Raw genomic sequence first — 13139 nt, 5'->3', positions numbered from 1 at the left:
GCCTGTGAGCTGAGTGTCGGCCAACTGCCAGTTTTTCTTTCTGCTCTTGTTTTTCTAACCAGCAAGGGAGGAATGAACACACACACACACACACGCGTACGCACACACACGCGCGCACACATGCACATGCACACACGCGTGTGCACACATGCACGCACACACACACGCACGCACGCTGTGTGTGTCTCTCTCTGCAGGACCATTTGCTCCTTAAATGCAGCCCCAGTGGAAACAATGATTTCCGTGCATTTCTTGCTCACCGCACACTCCACTGCCTGATGTCGCGCGATTCTAGCTGGGCGCGCTGGCCCTCAGGTGATCCTGTCCCTTAATCACAGTATCTATTTATATTAACGGCTCTGCCTTCCTGGTCGTCTGGCTTGGCGGGACGTTTTCAAGGCTGACGGAGAAGAGCACTGCCCCATTTGATGACATCTGCCCATTTTGGGAGGCGGCTGGTGCAGAGAGGCTGTGCCACAGATGGTCTATAAATGCCCACAGGCCTCTGCCAGCCCTAGGGGGAGAAAGGCCGCTGCCCAGCTCAGGGCGCCTGGCCAGACCAGTGATACCTTGCTGTGTCCCCGGCCCCCGAAGAGGCTCTGTGACACCCTCTGCCCCCCACAGCAGGCCTCTGTGGCACCTCGGTAGTGGCTGCTGCCATCCTGAGCTTGGAAACTGGCCTTGAGCAGGCTCCCACCCAAGGCAGCTCTCAGGAGGGGCCCCTGGGGCCAGTGGCCATGCCTGGGCACAGGGAGCCTGGGACCCTTGCTTCCTACCCACCCACTCACACGATAAAGGGATCCTGCAGAGATGCTGGGGCTCCAGAGAGGCCTCTGGGAGACTGAGGTCCTTGGAGAGGCAGGTCCTGGCCCTGGGATGGCTGACCGCTGGCTTAGAGCCGGTGTTGGGAGGTGGCTGCCTGCAGGGGCTGGGAAAGGCCTGGGCAGCCCACAGTGAACTGGACGTGGGACCAGCGCCTGGTGGATGGTGCCCCAGGCCCTGCTGGGATGCAGAGGGGCCCTGGCCAGTACTTATTCTGATCAGCAGTTTCTTCTCCTGTAGGGTATGTGCAGGGATGCACACACACACACACACATGCACACACATGCACATGTACATACTCACGCCTAAGAAGGTCCTTTCTAAAAAGTGCCCACAGGAGCCTGTCTGCCTGTGTGCACGGATACACCCTCGCCCCGACCCCTCACACTTGAGTTTCCCGATGCAAGACACCCCACCGGGAGATTATGCTGCCTTGGGCTGTGTGGTCAGTGAGGCTGGGACTTGGGGCAGGTTTTGGTGTCCATCATGTGTGTTGTGTGTGGGCGCCCAGGGGCCGCCCAGCGGGGGATGGAGTCTGTGCACGAGTGACCGGCCGCCGTGAGCCCTTGCTCCCCCTGTGGCCCATCTTTTCTCAGAAGCGCTGTATCATTTACCCTCTGCTCATTTGTTCGCAGCTTCCTTTCCAAACCTGACCCCCTTAACCGTGGGCCAAAGGATGCTCTGCCCTGGTCGAGAGGACGTGCAGGCTGATGTCCACGTCTAAGCTAACTTCTAACGTTTGCATCTCCCTCTCATACGTGGCACCTGGCCAAGTCTGGGGTTTTCTCTTTCGCTTTACCCCCTTGGCCAAAAGCCAAGGCCCAAGGGGGGCACGGGGCACAGACGAGAGGCGGAGGGCTGCCGATAGCCGGTGGGGCCCGTCCAGGCTGCCCGTGTCCTCCCCATCTGCACACGGAGTCCGTGCAGGCAGCGGAAATGGTGGGCTCAGACCCTGCCCGACTGCTGAGGTTCCCAGAACTTCCGCTGTGACTACAATCCAACAAGACTTCACAAAGCCCATCTGCACGCCCAGAGAAGAAATGACTTGTAAGCCTGTGTGCAAGTCTCCTCTCCAAGCTTTGCTGAAAAGCTTAGAAACCTATGATAGATGCACTCACGTGCGCTTCCTCCCACAGAGGGACTTGCTGGGACGCTCATCCTGGAAGCAGGATATGCACCAGGCCCAAAGCCCCGGCCCCCAGCCTCTACTCCCACCCAGCTCACTCCTTCCTGGCCCCTCCCAGAGGGAATGGGCCCTGCTCCCATCGAGACTTGGATGCTCTTTCCAGGGTCTGCGGGTGAAAGGGGTGGTGAGTAAGAGGAAGATGGCCCCAGTGAGGTGGCCACCAGGCAGAGCACTCTCTCCCTCTGCTTCCTGGACCAAGGGAGCAGGTGACCCAGGCAGGCCGGGGGCTCAGTCACCTCTAGCAGGACAGCTGGAAGTTTGGGCTCGAGGCAGTGGGCAGGAGGGGGGCCCAGACTCAGCTATTCAACAAAGGCCCGAGAAGCCAGTCAGCATGGCCTCTCTGGGGCAGGAGTCCAGCCCTATACAAGCCCCAAGTTGGTGAAAACACCCAGAGCCCAGTCTTCCAGCTCCCAGAGTCACCCCTGACACACAATGACGTGCTGGAGCCCGAGAGGCCCCAGGCTGCCCAGTCTGGGCTCAGGAGCCAGGCCCCTTGAGCTGGAATCCGGGCTCTGCCGCCGAGCCTTGAGGGCCTGGTCACTTAACGTTTCCACGCGTTTCCTCCTCTGTCAGTTCCCTTCAGTTGGACATAGTGTGGCCCCTGCTCCGTAAGATTTTGGAAGGATGCTGTGAGGTCATGTGTGTGAAATGACGGCTCAGCACAGTCTCGTGTGGACGATGAGTCAGCGCGACGCTGGTGTGAATGACGAGCCAGTGCTGTGTTGGCATGAACCGTGACTCAGCAAAGCCTCGTGTGAAATGAGACTTGGCACGATGCTAGGCAGAGAAGAACCTTCAGTATCTTCCGAACTCCGAGAACCGCGGTCCTACCCCCGCGGTGGCCCACCGGAGCCCCAGGCCCAACCCCTGTGACCTCTGGCCCCTCTCTCCCCAAACGCACCCCAACCTCAAGGCCTCTGTGCTCACAGCCCCCTGTCGCGAGCCCTCTCCCCAGGCACCCCCTTGGCTCACCCCCACGCCTCCTCCAGCCCTCTGCTAGGACGCCTCTCGCCCAACAGACCGTCCTGACCTCCCAGCACGTGGCCAGGACAGCACCCACCTGGACACCTGGAGAGCCTCCTGACCCTGCGCTCCCGCCCCCCACCCCCGATGTGCCTGTCACGGGTGCTGTTATGATCTGGGTGGCTTAGCCTCTGTCTTCTCCACCGGCAGGTAGAGCTCCATGAGGACAGGGGTCCAGTTATTTACAGCTGGCCCCGGCTGCCCGGGTCAGGGCAGGCACACAGCCCGCGCTCCCCAAAGGCTGCTGGGGGGTGAACAGCAGAGCCTGGGGGGCAGCAGTGGGACCATCATATACCTGCTGGAGCTCAGGGCAGCACGTGCGTGCGGGGAAGAGGAGGGGAAGTGGATTTCCTCACCACCCACTGCCCACCTCTGGCCACTGGAGGGGCGAGCAAGGGGGAGGAAGCAAGGAGGGCAGCCAGGTCTGGGCTTCTCGCGGCAGAGGTGTCAGCAGCTGCCGCGAGTGTTTTCTGGACAGACGGGGTCTCGCGGGCGGGGAAGAGCCTGGGGTTTTCAAGCCTTGGCCTGACCCCCAAGCGCCCCCACCTCACGGCTGGAAGCCCAGGCTGGGGCACTCACATATGAAAGGTTTGACGGTGCTGTGGATGTGTTTGTGCTGCTTGAGGCCCGAGGACGTGGCGAACGTCTTCCCGCAGTCGGGGCAGGCATGGGCCCGGGCACCCACGTGCTGGGAGCGGATGTGCCGCTGCAGGTTGCTGGGGTCCGTGAACACCTGGGGACACAAACACCGGCGAGTTACTCCCCACCTGTTGGTTGCTCCCCTGCGGGCCTGGGTCTGGCCACGGGATGGGGGTCTCCCTGGCTGCTCTGCCCCTGCACTGAGCCTGGCCCAGCGGGTCTCTGCTGCAGCGGTGACCCCCTGCACGGCTTTCAGTGAGCCGTCAGGCCTCCCTTGACTGTGTTTCTTCAACGATAATTCTCGAGAGAACTGTCACCCTGAAGATGCTTGAGACAGGAGCTCAGAAGCGTTCTTAAGCTCCAGTACTTTGACCCATGACAGCCTGTCCTGCCACGTTGGCAGGAACCCTGAGAGGACCCAGGTCTGGCCCCGGGCCCTCCCCCGCTGTGCTACCCAGCCCACTTCCTCTCTTCCCCGAATGACTCAGGGGCCCGTCACCTGCATCTCGACAGTGGGGGCGGGGCCGGGCTCGCAACCACGTTACCTTCACACAGTTTTCACATTCGAAGCGCTTGCCACTGTCGTGGGACATCTGGTGGCGGATGAGGTTGGACTTCCAGTTGAAGGCCTTGGGACACTGGTCACACTTGTATTCTCGCTCCTCTGTGTGGACGATCATGTGCTGCTCCAAGCTGCGCACAGTGGACGGGGGTCACTGTGGGTCCCCCCCCTGCCCGCTGCCCGGGAGGGAAGGGCCCCAGCCCGGCACGGCCTGCTCCCGGCAGCCCCTTGGAGCCCCTGCCACTGTCTCCTGCTCAGAGGGCAGAGTGACGTCTGGCAGCTGGTCTGTCTATCTCCCCCCTGGACAGGGCAAAAGGGGATGGACAGGAAGGCATGGCCTTCCCACGTGGGATGGGGGGGAAGCCAGTGCGTGGACAGAGCTCGGGCCCTCACCCAAGACCACCCCCGAGGCACCCAGCGGCAGGCGGGGTCCCAGCTCAAAACAACTTTCACGTTGACGCTAACCCTGGGCCTAAGAAAAACGGGGTCTGGAGACTTCCAACACTGCCACGAGCCCCAGAGTGGGGACGAGGCCCAGGACACCCAAGGCCACCCCTCTGAGTGACCTGGGGTTGCTCGCTGAGAGGCTGCCCGCCATGCACACACCATGGAGGTCAGCAGGGAGTGAGGGCCGGCGTTCTCCAAAGGAGATGTGATAGGCGGGGCGGGCACAGCTGCTGGGCGGGGGCGGCTGCACTTGGACGAACCAGCAGCTTGGAGCCCCCTCCTCTCGGGGGACGTCCTGCTTCTCCTCCTGTCCCAGGTATGACCGTTAATCTTCATGAACAAGGCAGCAATACATCATGGCCCGTTAATTACGGGGCCCAGCCATCCATTTAGATCAGAAACGCCTGGTTCTCGAGCACCCGGCAGATTGTAGCTTTTCCCCTGTTGTTAATTGTGATTTATGTGTTTATGTAAAGAAAACACGGACCCTCTTGAGCGGCGCTTACCGCCAAGGGCCTCAGTAGGGATTTGCCCAAACTCTTATTTTCTCAGTCATCCGTTCAGGGTGGAGGATTTCCAGTCCCCAGGGGGCTGTGACAGGACTGGCATCCAATTCTCCGCAATCCCACAGCCAGTTAGTGACCTGATAGGGTTTTACTCTGACTTTGCAGGGCTGCCCTGGAGGATATTCTCAGAGGCAGAGGAGGGGCGCACATTGGGAAGGTCTTCACTGGTCCCTGGAACACTGGGACTGCCCGGCCTGCTTCTCCCCACATGGGTCCCCGGGGCTCTGCTCCCAGGGGCTAGGGAGGCCACGTCCGGCCATCACACAGCTGGCCTGGCATCTGTGCCCACGTCTGTGAAGTCTCCGGGACAGGTGGGGGGCCCCAGGGGAAGCAGAGGCTGGAGCCTGGGGTGGGGGTGAGGGGACCCCTGGGGGCCCTTTCCTACTCCTGCCCACTGTCTGAGAAGTGTGTCCGAGGGCCAGGCTCTCCAGGAAGCCCCTGGGCCGCATCCCGCAGCCTGGTGCTGGACCTCACCACGGAAGTGGCCCTGGGGCCTCACCCCTGTCTGTCTCCACAACTCGGCCCTGACCCCAGGATGGTGGGGCCAGTGGAGTGGTGGGTGGCTCGACCTGGTGACTTGCGGCTCCTTCGTGGAGGGGGGGCTCTGACCCGGGGCCTGGCCTTTATGGTCAGAACAGTGACCACCGGCGGCCTCCAACCACCAGCTGGCGGGCCTGCTCTGTCCCCAGGGGCGGATGAGCTGGCCAGGGTACCTGTCCCTGAGGTATGTCTCCACCTGTCCTTGGAGCTTTGGGCCTGTCAGCCTGGGCAGGCCTGAGGGGTCAGGGGTGACCTCTGCCCTTCTCAGGGCTTCCTCTGTGCCCCCAGGGCCTGCCGACCCTGCCGTCCTTGACTGGCTCCTGGGGGCGGGGCGGGGCGGGGCAGGGCCGGGGCGGGGCGGGGCGGGGCGGCACCTGTACTTGGTGGGGAACATCCGCTCGCAGTCCTTGCACTCGTGGGCCTGCCCGTCGGTGCCCCCGCCGCCCAGGCCCTCGGGCTTGAGCTCGTCGGCCAGGCCCTCGTAGAGCACGGCCCCCACCGAGCTGCACGCGTACTTCTTGTGGCGCCGCAGGTCCAGCTTGGACGGGAAGAGTTCGTCACACGCGTCGCAGCGGAACGTGGGGTCCTCTGCGAGGGAGAGAGGGTGGGCGGTGGACGGGCGGCCCTGGACCTGCCCCAGGCCCGCCCCAGGCCCGGGGCTGCAGGGGGTGCCTCCCTCACCGGCTGTGCCCCCTCCCGCATCCTCCCCGCCCTCCTGCTGGACCTGGGAGGGGCTGCCCCGGGGCGGGGGACACGGAGGCGGCAGGGACCTGCGTCGGCCCCACAAGAAACACGGAGAAGCGCTGGGCCCCTCCCCGCGCCTCGGGAGCAGAGAAGGAAGGCTGGCCAAGCGCTTTGTGTATGAATCAGAAGAGAGACGGCACGGCTCCAAAGCGTATCATAAACGATTGTCGTCAAGGTCAAACAAATAAAAGGGAGGCGGCTACTATGAAGTTTACGAGGCAGCATCCTGAGGACCCTGCCAAGCCAAACAGCTCAGAGTGTGAGTCCCCAGGGAAGGACCTCCGGGCCCATCCCCAGCCCGTGGCTGCCCCGGCACAGCTTTTCCCTGCAGCAGGGGTCCCCCTCCCCGCCGAGGACCACCTCGTGTTCCCCGCAGGTCTGAACAGAGAACCTGCACGAAAAGCTCCAGCACAAATGAATCGAAAGGTGTGCTGCCGAGTGGCTGTGTGAACGCGTGTGCGCTCCTTGTGCATGGGTGTGCAGCTGTGTGTGCGCACAGGTGTGCATGTCGGTGAATATCTGAGCACGTCTGCCTCCTTATGAGGACACCTTCGCGTGGATGTGCAGGCATGTTCGTGCATCTGCACTCATGTTTGTGCTGGTGTCATATGTATTCCTGTGCACGTGTGCATGTGTTTCTGTCGCCGCCACAGGTGTGAAAAATGTGTGTGTCCGTATATCTGCACACTTGCGCGCAGGTGCATGCAAGTGTGCCTGAGGGGGCACATCTGCATTTGTGCACGTTTGTGTGTTCCTGTGTGTGATTACTTGCCACACGTGAATGGATGTCTCTGTGCACGCATGTGTGTTATGTGCGCACACGCATATTAAGTATACGAATTCGTTTGCATGATTGACCATGTGTTAAGTGTGCTGGGTGTGCATGTGTATACGTGAGTGCGTGCACATCTGTGTGCGAATGTGCACTTGTGTGCCTGTACATGTGTGTGTGAATATGTGTGCATGGGTTTGTGTGTGAATGTGATTGTACTTGTGCGCATGAGTTAGTGTGTTTGTGTGAACCTGGGTGGGTATGTGTGCATTTTTGCACGAGTGTGAGTGTGTGTGTGTGCGCACGTGAACAAGGACCTCTGGGCCTGGCAGTGGGCAAAGCCGTAACCTTGGGCTGGATGCTGACTAAAAGGGCCTGACCCTCAGGGGTGCAGAAGCCAGGGAGGTGGGGGAGATGGGGGCAGGCAGAAGGACCACCACCCACGTCTCAGGACAGGGGGCAGCTCTGCAACCTGGACCTGTGGGCTGGGGGAGGGCGGGGGTAGGGGAGGACTCCTCGAGACTGGAAGCTTCCCTGAGCCTGAGGGCGAAGGTACCGCTCCCGGCGTCTGGCCACACCCGGTGCCCCCACTGGTGGGCACCCAGAGCCCCCCACGCCCAAGGGGGACACTCCTGTGGGATCCATCTCTGAGATGCCCCCGGCCTTGGATGAAGCCCTTGGACACACACAGAGGCAGCTGTCACCTTCCCTGGGTGACAGGGGAGAGCTGCGGGGAGGAGAGGAGCCCAGGGGACGCATGTGTGGGGGGGCAGGCCAGGCGGGCCCAGCGCTGGTCAGACATAGCCGAGTCCCAGCGGCCTGGCCTGCTCGCCGACAGGAGGCTGCGGTCAAGAAAGTGCTGGAACAAGGAGGGGAAAAGCCAGCTCGTGCTCAGAGTCTGGGGAGCCCAGTTACAACCCCCAGCCCTGCTCTGGGCGGGGGGACCTGAGCTGAACTCAGGGCTTAGAAGGCTCTGCCCCCACCCAGTATCCCAGAAAGGCCGTCCCTGGACCTGCCCCTGACACGTGCTGAGCCACAGAACAGACTGGAAGGAGGCAAGAGGGCCAGCCGGTCCTCTGCAACCACAGAAGCCCAGGACGGAGGGCGGCCGCGCCAGTGACCCTCGAGCCAGCGTTTGCGAACACAAGGCCAGCAGGACCCCGGCGTCCCCACCAGCGGGCAGCCCCACTGGGCAGAAGGACTAGGAGGCGGTGGGCTAAGTCAGGAAAGATTCTAAAACGAGGCCCACTGAGGCCCCAGGCCGGTCCCCGGGTGCTGGGGTGGAGCCCCAAACACAGTCCCGAGAGGGGGCCGGTGGGAAAGGAGGACGCACATCACAAACTAGTCACCTGGCAAGTCTGCAAGACGCTGCCTCTAAAACAGCAGGGAGCCTGAACGCTGCTTTCAGGGAAATGGCCGCTGTGACGTGGAGGCGGGGACCCTCCACGTGGCAGGCTCCACCCCGGGAACTTTATACGGTGTCCCCTCCCCCGAGCTCCGCATCAGTCCGCATGCTTTGTCACTGGTAAATGGAGGAGGCCGGGGGAGGCTGCCTGGCTCCCCCCGGGGCACCTAGAGGGGAGGTGGCAGAGCTGTGTTCGTGGAGCCGTCGCTCTGCTGGGTGCCCGGGGCAGGCGGTTGAGTCCCAGCTTCCCGCTGAGGGTATAAGAAAGGCACCCATGTGGTGTGCGTGTGGGCACGCACTGTCATCCACCCGCCCCCGCAGGCCTTCCCTGTCCTTAGGAACATGGATTCCTTTCCACTGGGTCTGAGTACCAAGAACACCATTTTAGAACAGAACCGGATGCATAGACCCCGCAAAACTGCTCTCGTAGGCTTGTTCGGACTTCCTGGGCCGGAATGAGGCTGAGGGGGGCCCCCTCCCACCAGCATCAAGATGAAGTTAGAAATGCCAGTTTGTATCTTACTCTTTCTGGACCCACCTAAGAACAGTCACCAAAGTTGAAATTTGCAAACAAAGACAAGAAGAAGGGCCAACCCCACCCGTTCATAGCCCCGCCCACCCATAGCCCCACCCATCCACAGCACTGACCAACTTATGTTTCCAGTTTGGATCTGGACTTTGGATTTACAATGAAAATTCAGCCTGTTTCTCACTCTGAAGGCATTTGAGGGCGTCCTGGAGGCAGTGGAACCAGCCGTGGAGGGCACCCTCTCCTCCATTGCCCTCATCCCATCACCAGCCCAAGTTTGCTCCTGTCCAAGGACAGAGCCGAGGACAGGACACGTCCAAGTCTCGCTCACCTGTGCCATGGTGTGCACGGGTGTCCCAACGACTTCCACGCAGGTAAAGTTGACATTGAGTACACACCCAGGGCAAGCTGGACGGGGCAAGAAGGATGTGCCCAGTCCACGTGGTTTTCACTTTCCCAGCATAAGCAACTCCATTTTAAAGAAATACTAGAGTATGTTACACTCGGGTTCCATTATGTTTATTGTGTTGTATTGCTGTATTATGTTATATTATGCCTGTCTCATGCTTTATACCCAATACAATGCAGCCTCTTGATCTTTTTTGGAGAGGGGGGAAAAGTTAATAAATTTGAGCCTTTCTCAAAAGAAAGGCATATTTGAAAGGAAATGATTTTCTTTATTTTCTCCCAAGGGCAAGAAGTTCTCCTGAAAGAGAAATCTTTCCCCTCTCCATTGAAAGAGTAAAAACAAAATAAGAAGTCCCTGGAACTAATGAATCTGAAAGTGGCTTCCCTCGGCTCTGAATCACTTGTAGGTAAATGGGAACTGAATTTCTTTACAAAGGGGCAGCTTTGAAAGAGCATTGCCAGTCCCAGGTCTGCAGGACTGGGGCTGTTTCCCCCAGCGAACTGGCAAAGCGGCCCCCACCCCCATTTCTTCCATGATACCTGGACGTTGTCCTGGCAGAGCCCCTGCCCCCAACAAGAGCACGCAGAACTGTGATTCAGAACTGAAGTCTCTTCATCTAAATCTGGGGAGGCCGTGGACCGGGGCTGAAGCTCTGTCTTCTACCCAAACCAAAGTAAACTAAGGCCATGGCGGCCTCATGTTCCGTTTGTCAAGTCTCAGCCTCACGTCTATCTGAAGTTCTATCAGCAACTTTTCAAGGCAAAGCAGGAATGTAGCAGGAAAATACATCAGTGCCTAATGGCTTCAGGGAGCCCAGGGGGACACAATTATGTGGCATCTGCATGCTAAGCTACCAGCCTGGAGGCTCAAAAGCCCTCAAGAGCGCACTCCAAATTCCTGCCGCGATAAGGGGCCGCTGCATTTAGCTGGGGCTGGGATAAAAGATTTTTTATGATAATTATCTTAGTCAGGAACATTTTTACATTCTCTTTCTGTGTGATTCAGAGTTAACTGGGTGCAGGGGGGTGCAGGGGGGTGCGGGGGGGACTGTTGAGAAGTGAAGGAGTGATCTTGACAGCAAAGGGTATAGAGAGTCAAATATTTGATGTGGGACTATTATGTGCCGAAAGCAGTTAGCCCACAAACGTCTGGTAAATTATTAGGAAAATGTAGACCCAGGTTATTGAAGATCGGGCGTTGGAAGGGGGACAGGAATCAAGGTTTTTAAAACCTTTTGGAAGAAAGACATGTCATCATACAAACGAAACCCCACCACCGGCCGCACTCCTTGGGTTAGGCAGATATATCTCTCTGCCTTCTTGTGCATTAGGTAAGATTCACAGGTCTTTTCAACAATTATTTTAAGTAAAGTGAGACCACCCCTCTGCTACCCAGAGCTCAGCCATTCTTTTCTCCATGGCCTAATTAAAACCAAAGTCTAGAGGAGAGCATGCGTAGGGCCGTCTTGCAGAATTGTCCTTCTGTGGAGATAGCCTTTGGAACAACTCACGGGCACACAGTGCTGCCCCACAAAGGTGGGCCACACTCGGGACCACAAAGGTCGCTCTGCTTCCTGCTAATTCCAACGCCCAGCTCCCTGGCCCAGCCAAGCGCACCCCGGGCCATGACATTGGAGCAGTTCCTTAGAGAAACTTGCAGTAAGTGGCATTAATCATTAACCCCTGGAGTGTTTGGAGGGGAGGGGAAGAAAGACAGGAAGGGAAAGACCAACCTCCCCCCTTTCTCTAGCAGGAATGGAATCCTGAGCTCCGGAGATGGCCAGAAGGAGAGGCTGCCTGTCTGCTCATTGCTGGGGTCTCATTCAAAGAAGAGACACGGTCTACTCAGCAGCTGCGCTTAGGGAGTTAACGGACCAGCTGGTACTCCGCTGCCAACGCAGCGTCCTCCAACCGGACTTTTCCTCAGCGGCTTAAAAACGATTCCAGAATCCCAAGGCTTAGCAACGTGGATGAAGGAAAAGAAATCTGGATTTCAGAAATCCGAGCTTATACGAGACTGCGATTTTCTCAAGCGTCCTCTGAGATGTGCCTGAGCATGGATGAACAAGGAAGGGAAGTATGTCTACTGGACAAACGCCAAGTGACCAACCGAGAGGAAAGGACATTTGGGACGCTTCCCGCAGTCCCGCTGAAAGAGCTCAGTGGCCACCGTACCACCAAGGAGCCCACCGAAGCCCTAAATTTTCCCTCTCACCACATAAACTTTCCCTTAACCTGTCTCTGGGACTTTTTGCTTTTAACTGCAGATGGGCGTTACTTTCAAAGACACTTATGGCATCAGTGCCCTCTCTTAAATGAGACCGAAACTTTCCCCTGGCACAGACTCTGGAGGCAAAGGTTTCCAAGCCGCAAAATGGTTTTGTTTGTTTTTAAGTCATGTAGAGAACAGGCAATGCTGCTGCTGCTAATACTAATTATGCAGTTTAAAAAAAAATCGCCTAGGACTCTACCACTGCAGAGCTGTAACCTAGGACTCTACCGCTACAGAGCTGTAACCTAGGACTCTACCACAGCAGAGCTGTAACCTAGGACTCTACCGCTGCAGAGCTGTAACCTAGGACTCTACCGCTGCAGAGCTGTAACCTAGGACTCTACCGCTGCAGAGCTGTAACCTAGGACTCTACCGCTGCAGAGCTGTAACCTAGGACTCTACCGCTGCAGAGCTGTAACCTAGGACTCTACCGCTGCAGAGCTGTAACCTAGGACTCTACCGCTGCAGAGCTGTAACCTAGGACTCTACCGCTGCAGAGCTGTAAGGCGGCAGGACACCCATCCACACGCACTGTCTGAAGTCGTCTCGAATTCAGGGTGTGGCCCATGTAACCCAAGGAAGGAGAAAGCAAGGCGCTTAGGTTGAGAAGTTGTTAGGAAGAGGCTGGTTCTCTCATTTGGGGTCCGGGTGGTGGGCCTTGGGCAGCAGCCGGGGGACCCCTGGCCCCTGTCACGTGGCCCGAAGTGATGGGAGCTCCAGGCCTCTGCTCCTGTGGGTGGGGGCTTACCATCCAGGCTGGGGGGCACCGTCCCCAGGGAGTATGAGCCTTCTTTCACGTGGACCAGTAGCTCTTCTCCTGGCTCAATGTCCTTAATGACTTTATAATAAATCTATGACGGAGAAACCAGGGAGAAAGCGTCAGCATTGGCGGCCTTGCTGCTTTAAAAGACACATCGCGCACACCCAGCCCGCACGCCACTGACACTGCTCCCTGGGGGGGCTGGCCCGCTGGCCACTTGACCTGTCTTCTAATTGCTGCTAAGAGGTTCCCCTTTGGAACTTGACAGAACACACGCAGAAGGACTAGAGTCTATTTTTAACTTGTTTGACCCAGATTTTGGATATTGGTAAAAGGGGTGCAAAAGGAAATAGGTGAAGATTAGCTCCAAAGTTCCCAAGCAGGGCGAGTCCTAGAGGGAAATATTAGGAAAAGTGGATCTTTTCATCAGGAGTGGAGCCTGGGCTGATTCCCGGGTTCCTCTT

At 58.6% G+C, this 13139-nt stretch overlaps 1 protein-coding gene across 3 annotated transcripts in view; it reads right to left on the bottom strand.

Annotated features, from left to right (window-relative positions):
• PRDM16 (PR/SET domain 16) overlaps positions 1 to 13139 on the bottom strand; it is a 323046-nt gene that overhangs the window by 26610 nt on the left and 283297 nt on the right. For all 3 annotated transcript variants that reach the window (XM_067717769.1, XM_067717771.1, XM_067717770.1), the window contains exons 5-8: positions 12664 to 12766; positions 6160 to 6373; positions 4216 to 4363; positions 3611 to 3764 (exon numbers count right to left, since the gene is read on the bottom strand). In XM_067717769.1, the coding sequence (XP_067573870.1) occupies positions 3611 to 3764; positions 4216 to 4363; positions 6160 to 6373; positions 12664 to 12766 (619 nt within the window). The remainder of the gene's footprint in view (positions 1 to 3610; positions 3765 to 4215; positions 4364 to 6159; positions 6374 to 12663; positions 12767 to 13139) is intronic.

Source organism: Pseudorca crassidens, chromosome 2 (genome assembly GCF_039906515.1).
Source record: "Pseudorca crassidens isolate mPseCra1 chromosome 2, mPseCra1.hap1, whole genome shotgun sequence".
Taxonomy (NCBI): Eukaryota; Metazoa; Chordata; class Mammalia; order Artiodactyla; family Delphinidae; genus Pseudorca; species Pseudorca crassidens.
Note: the sequence above shows the minus strand (reverse complement) of the source record. Positions and strands in the feature narration are given on the sequence as shown.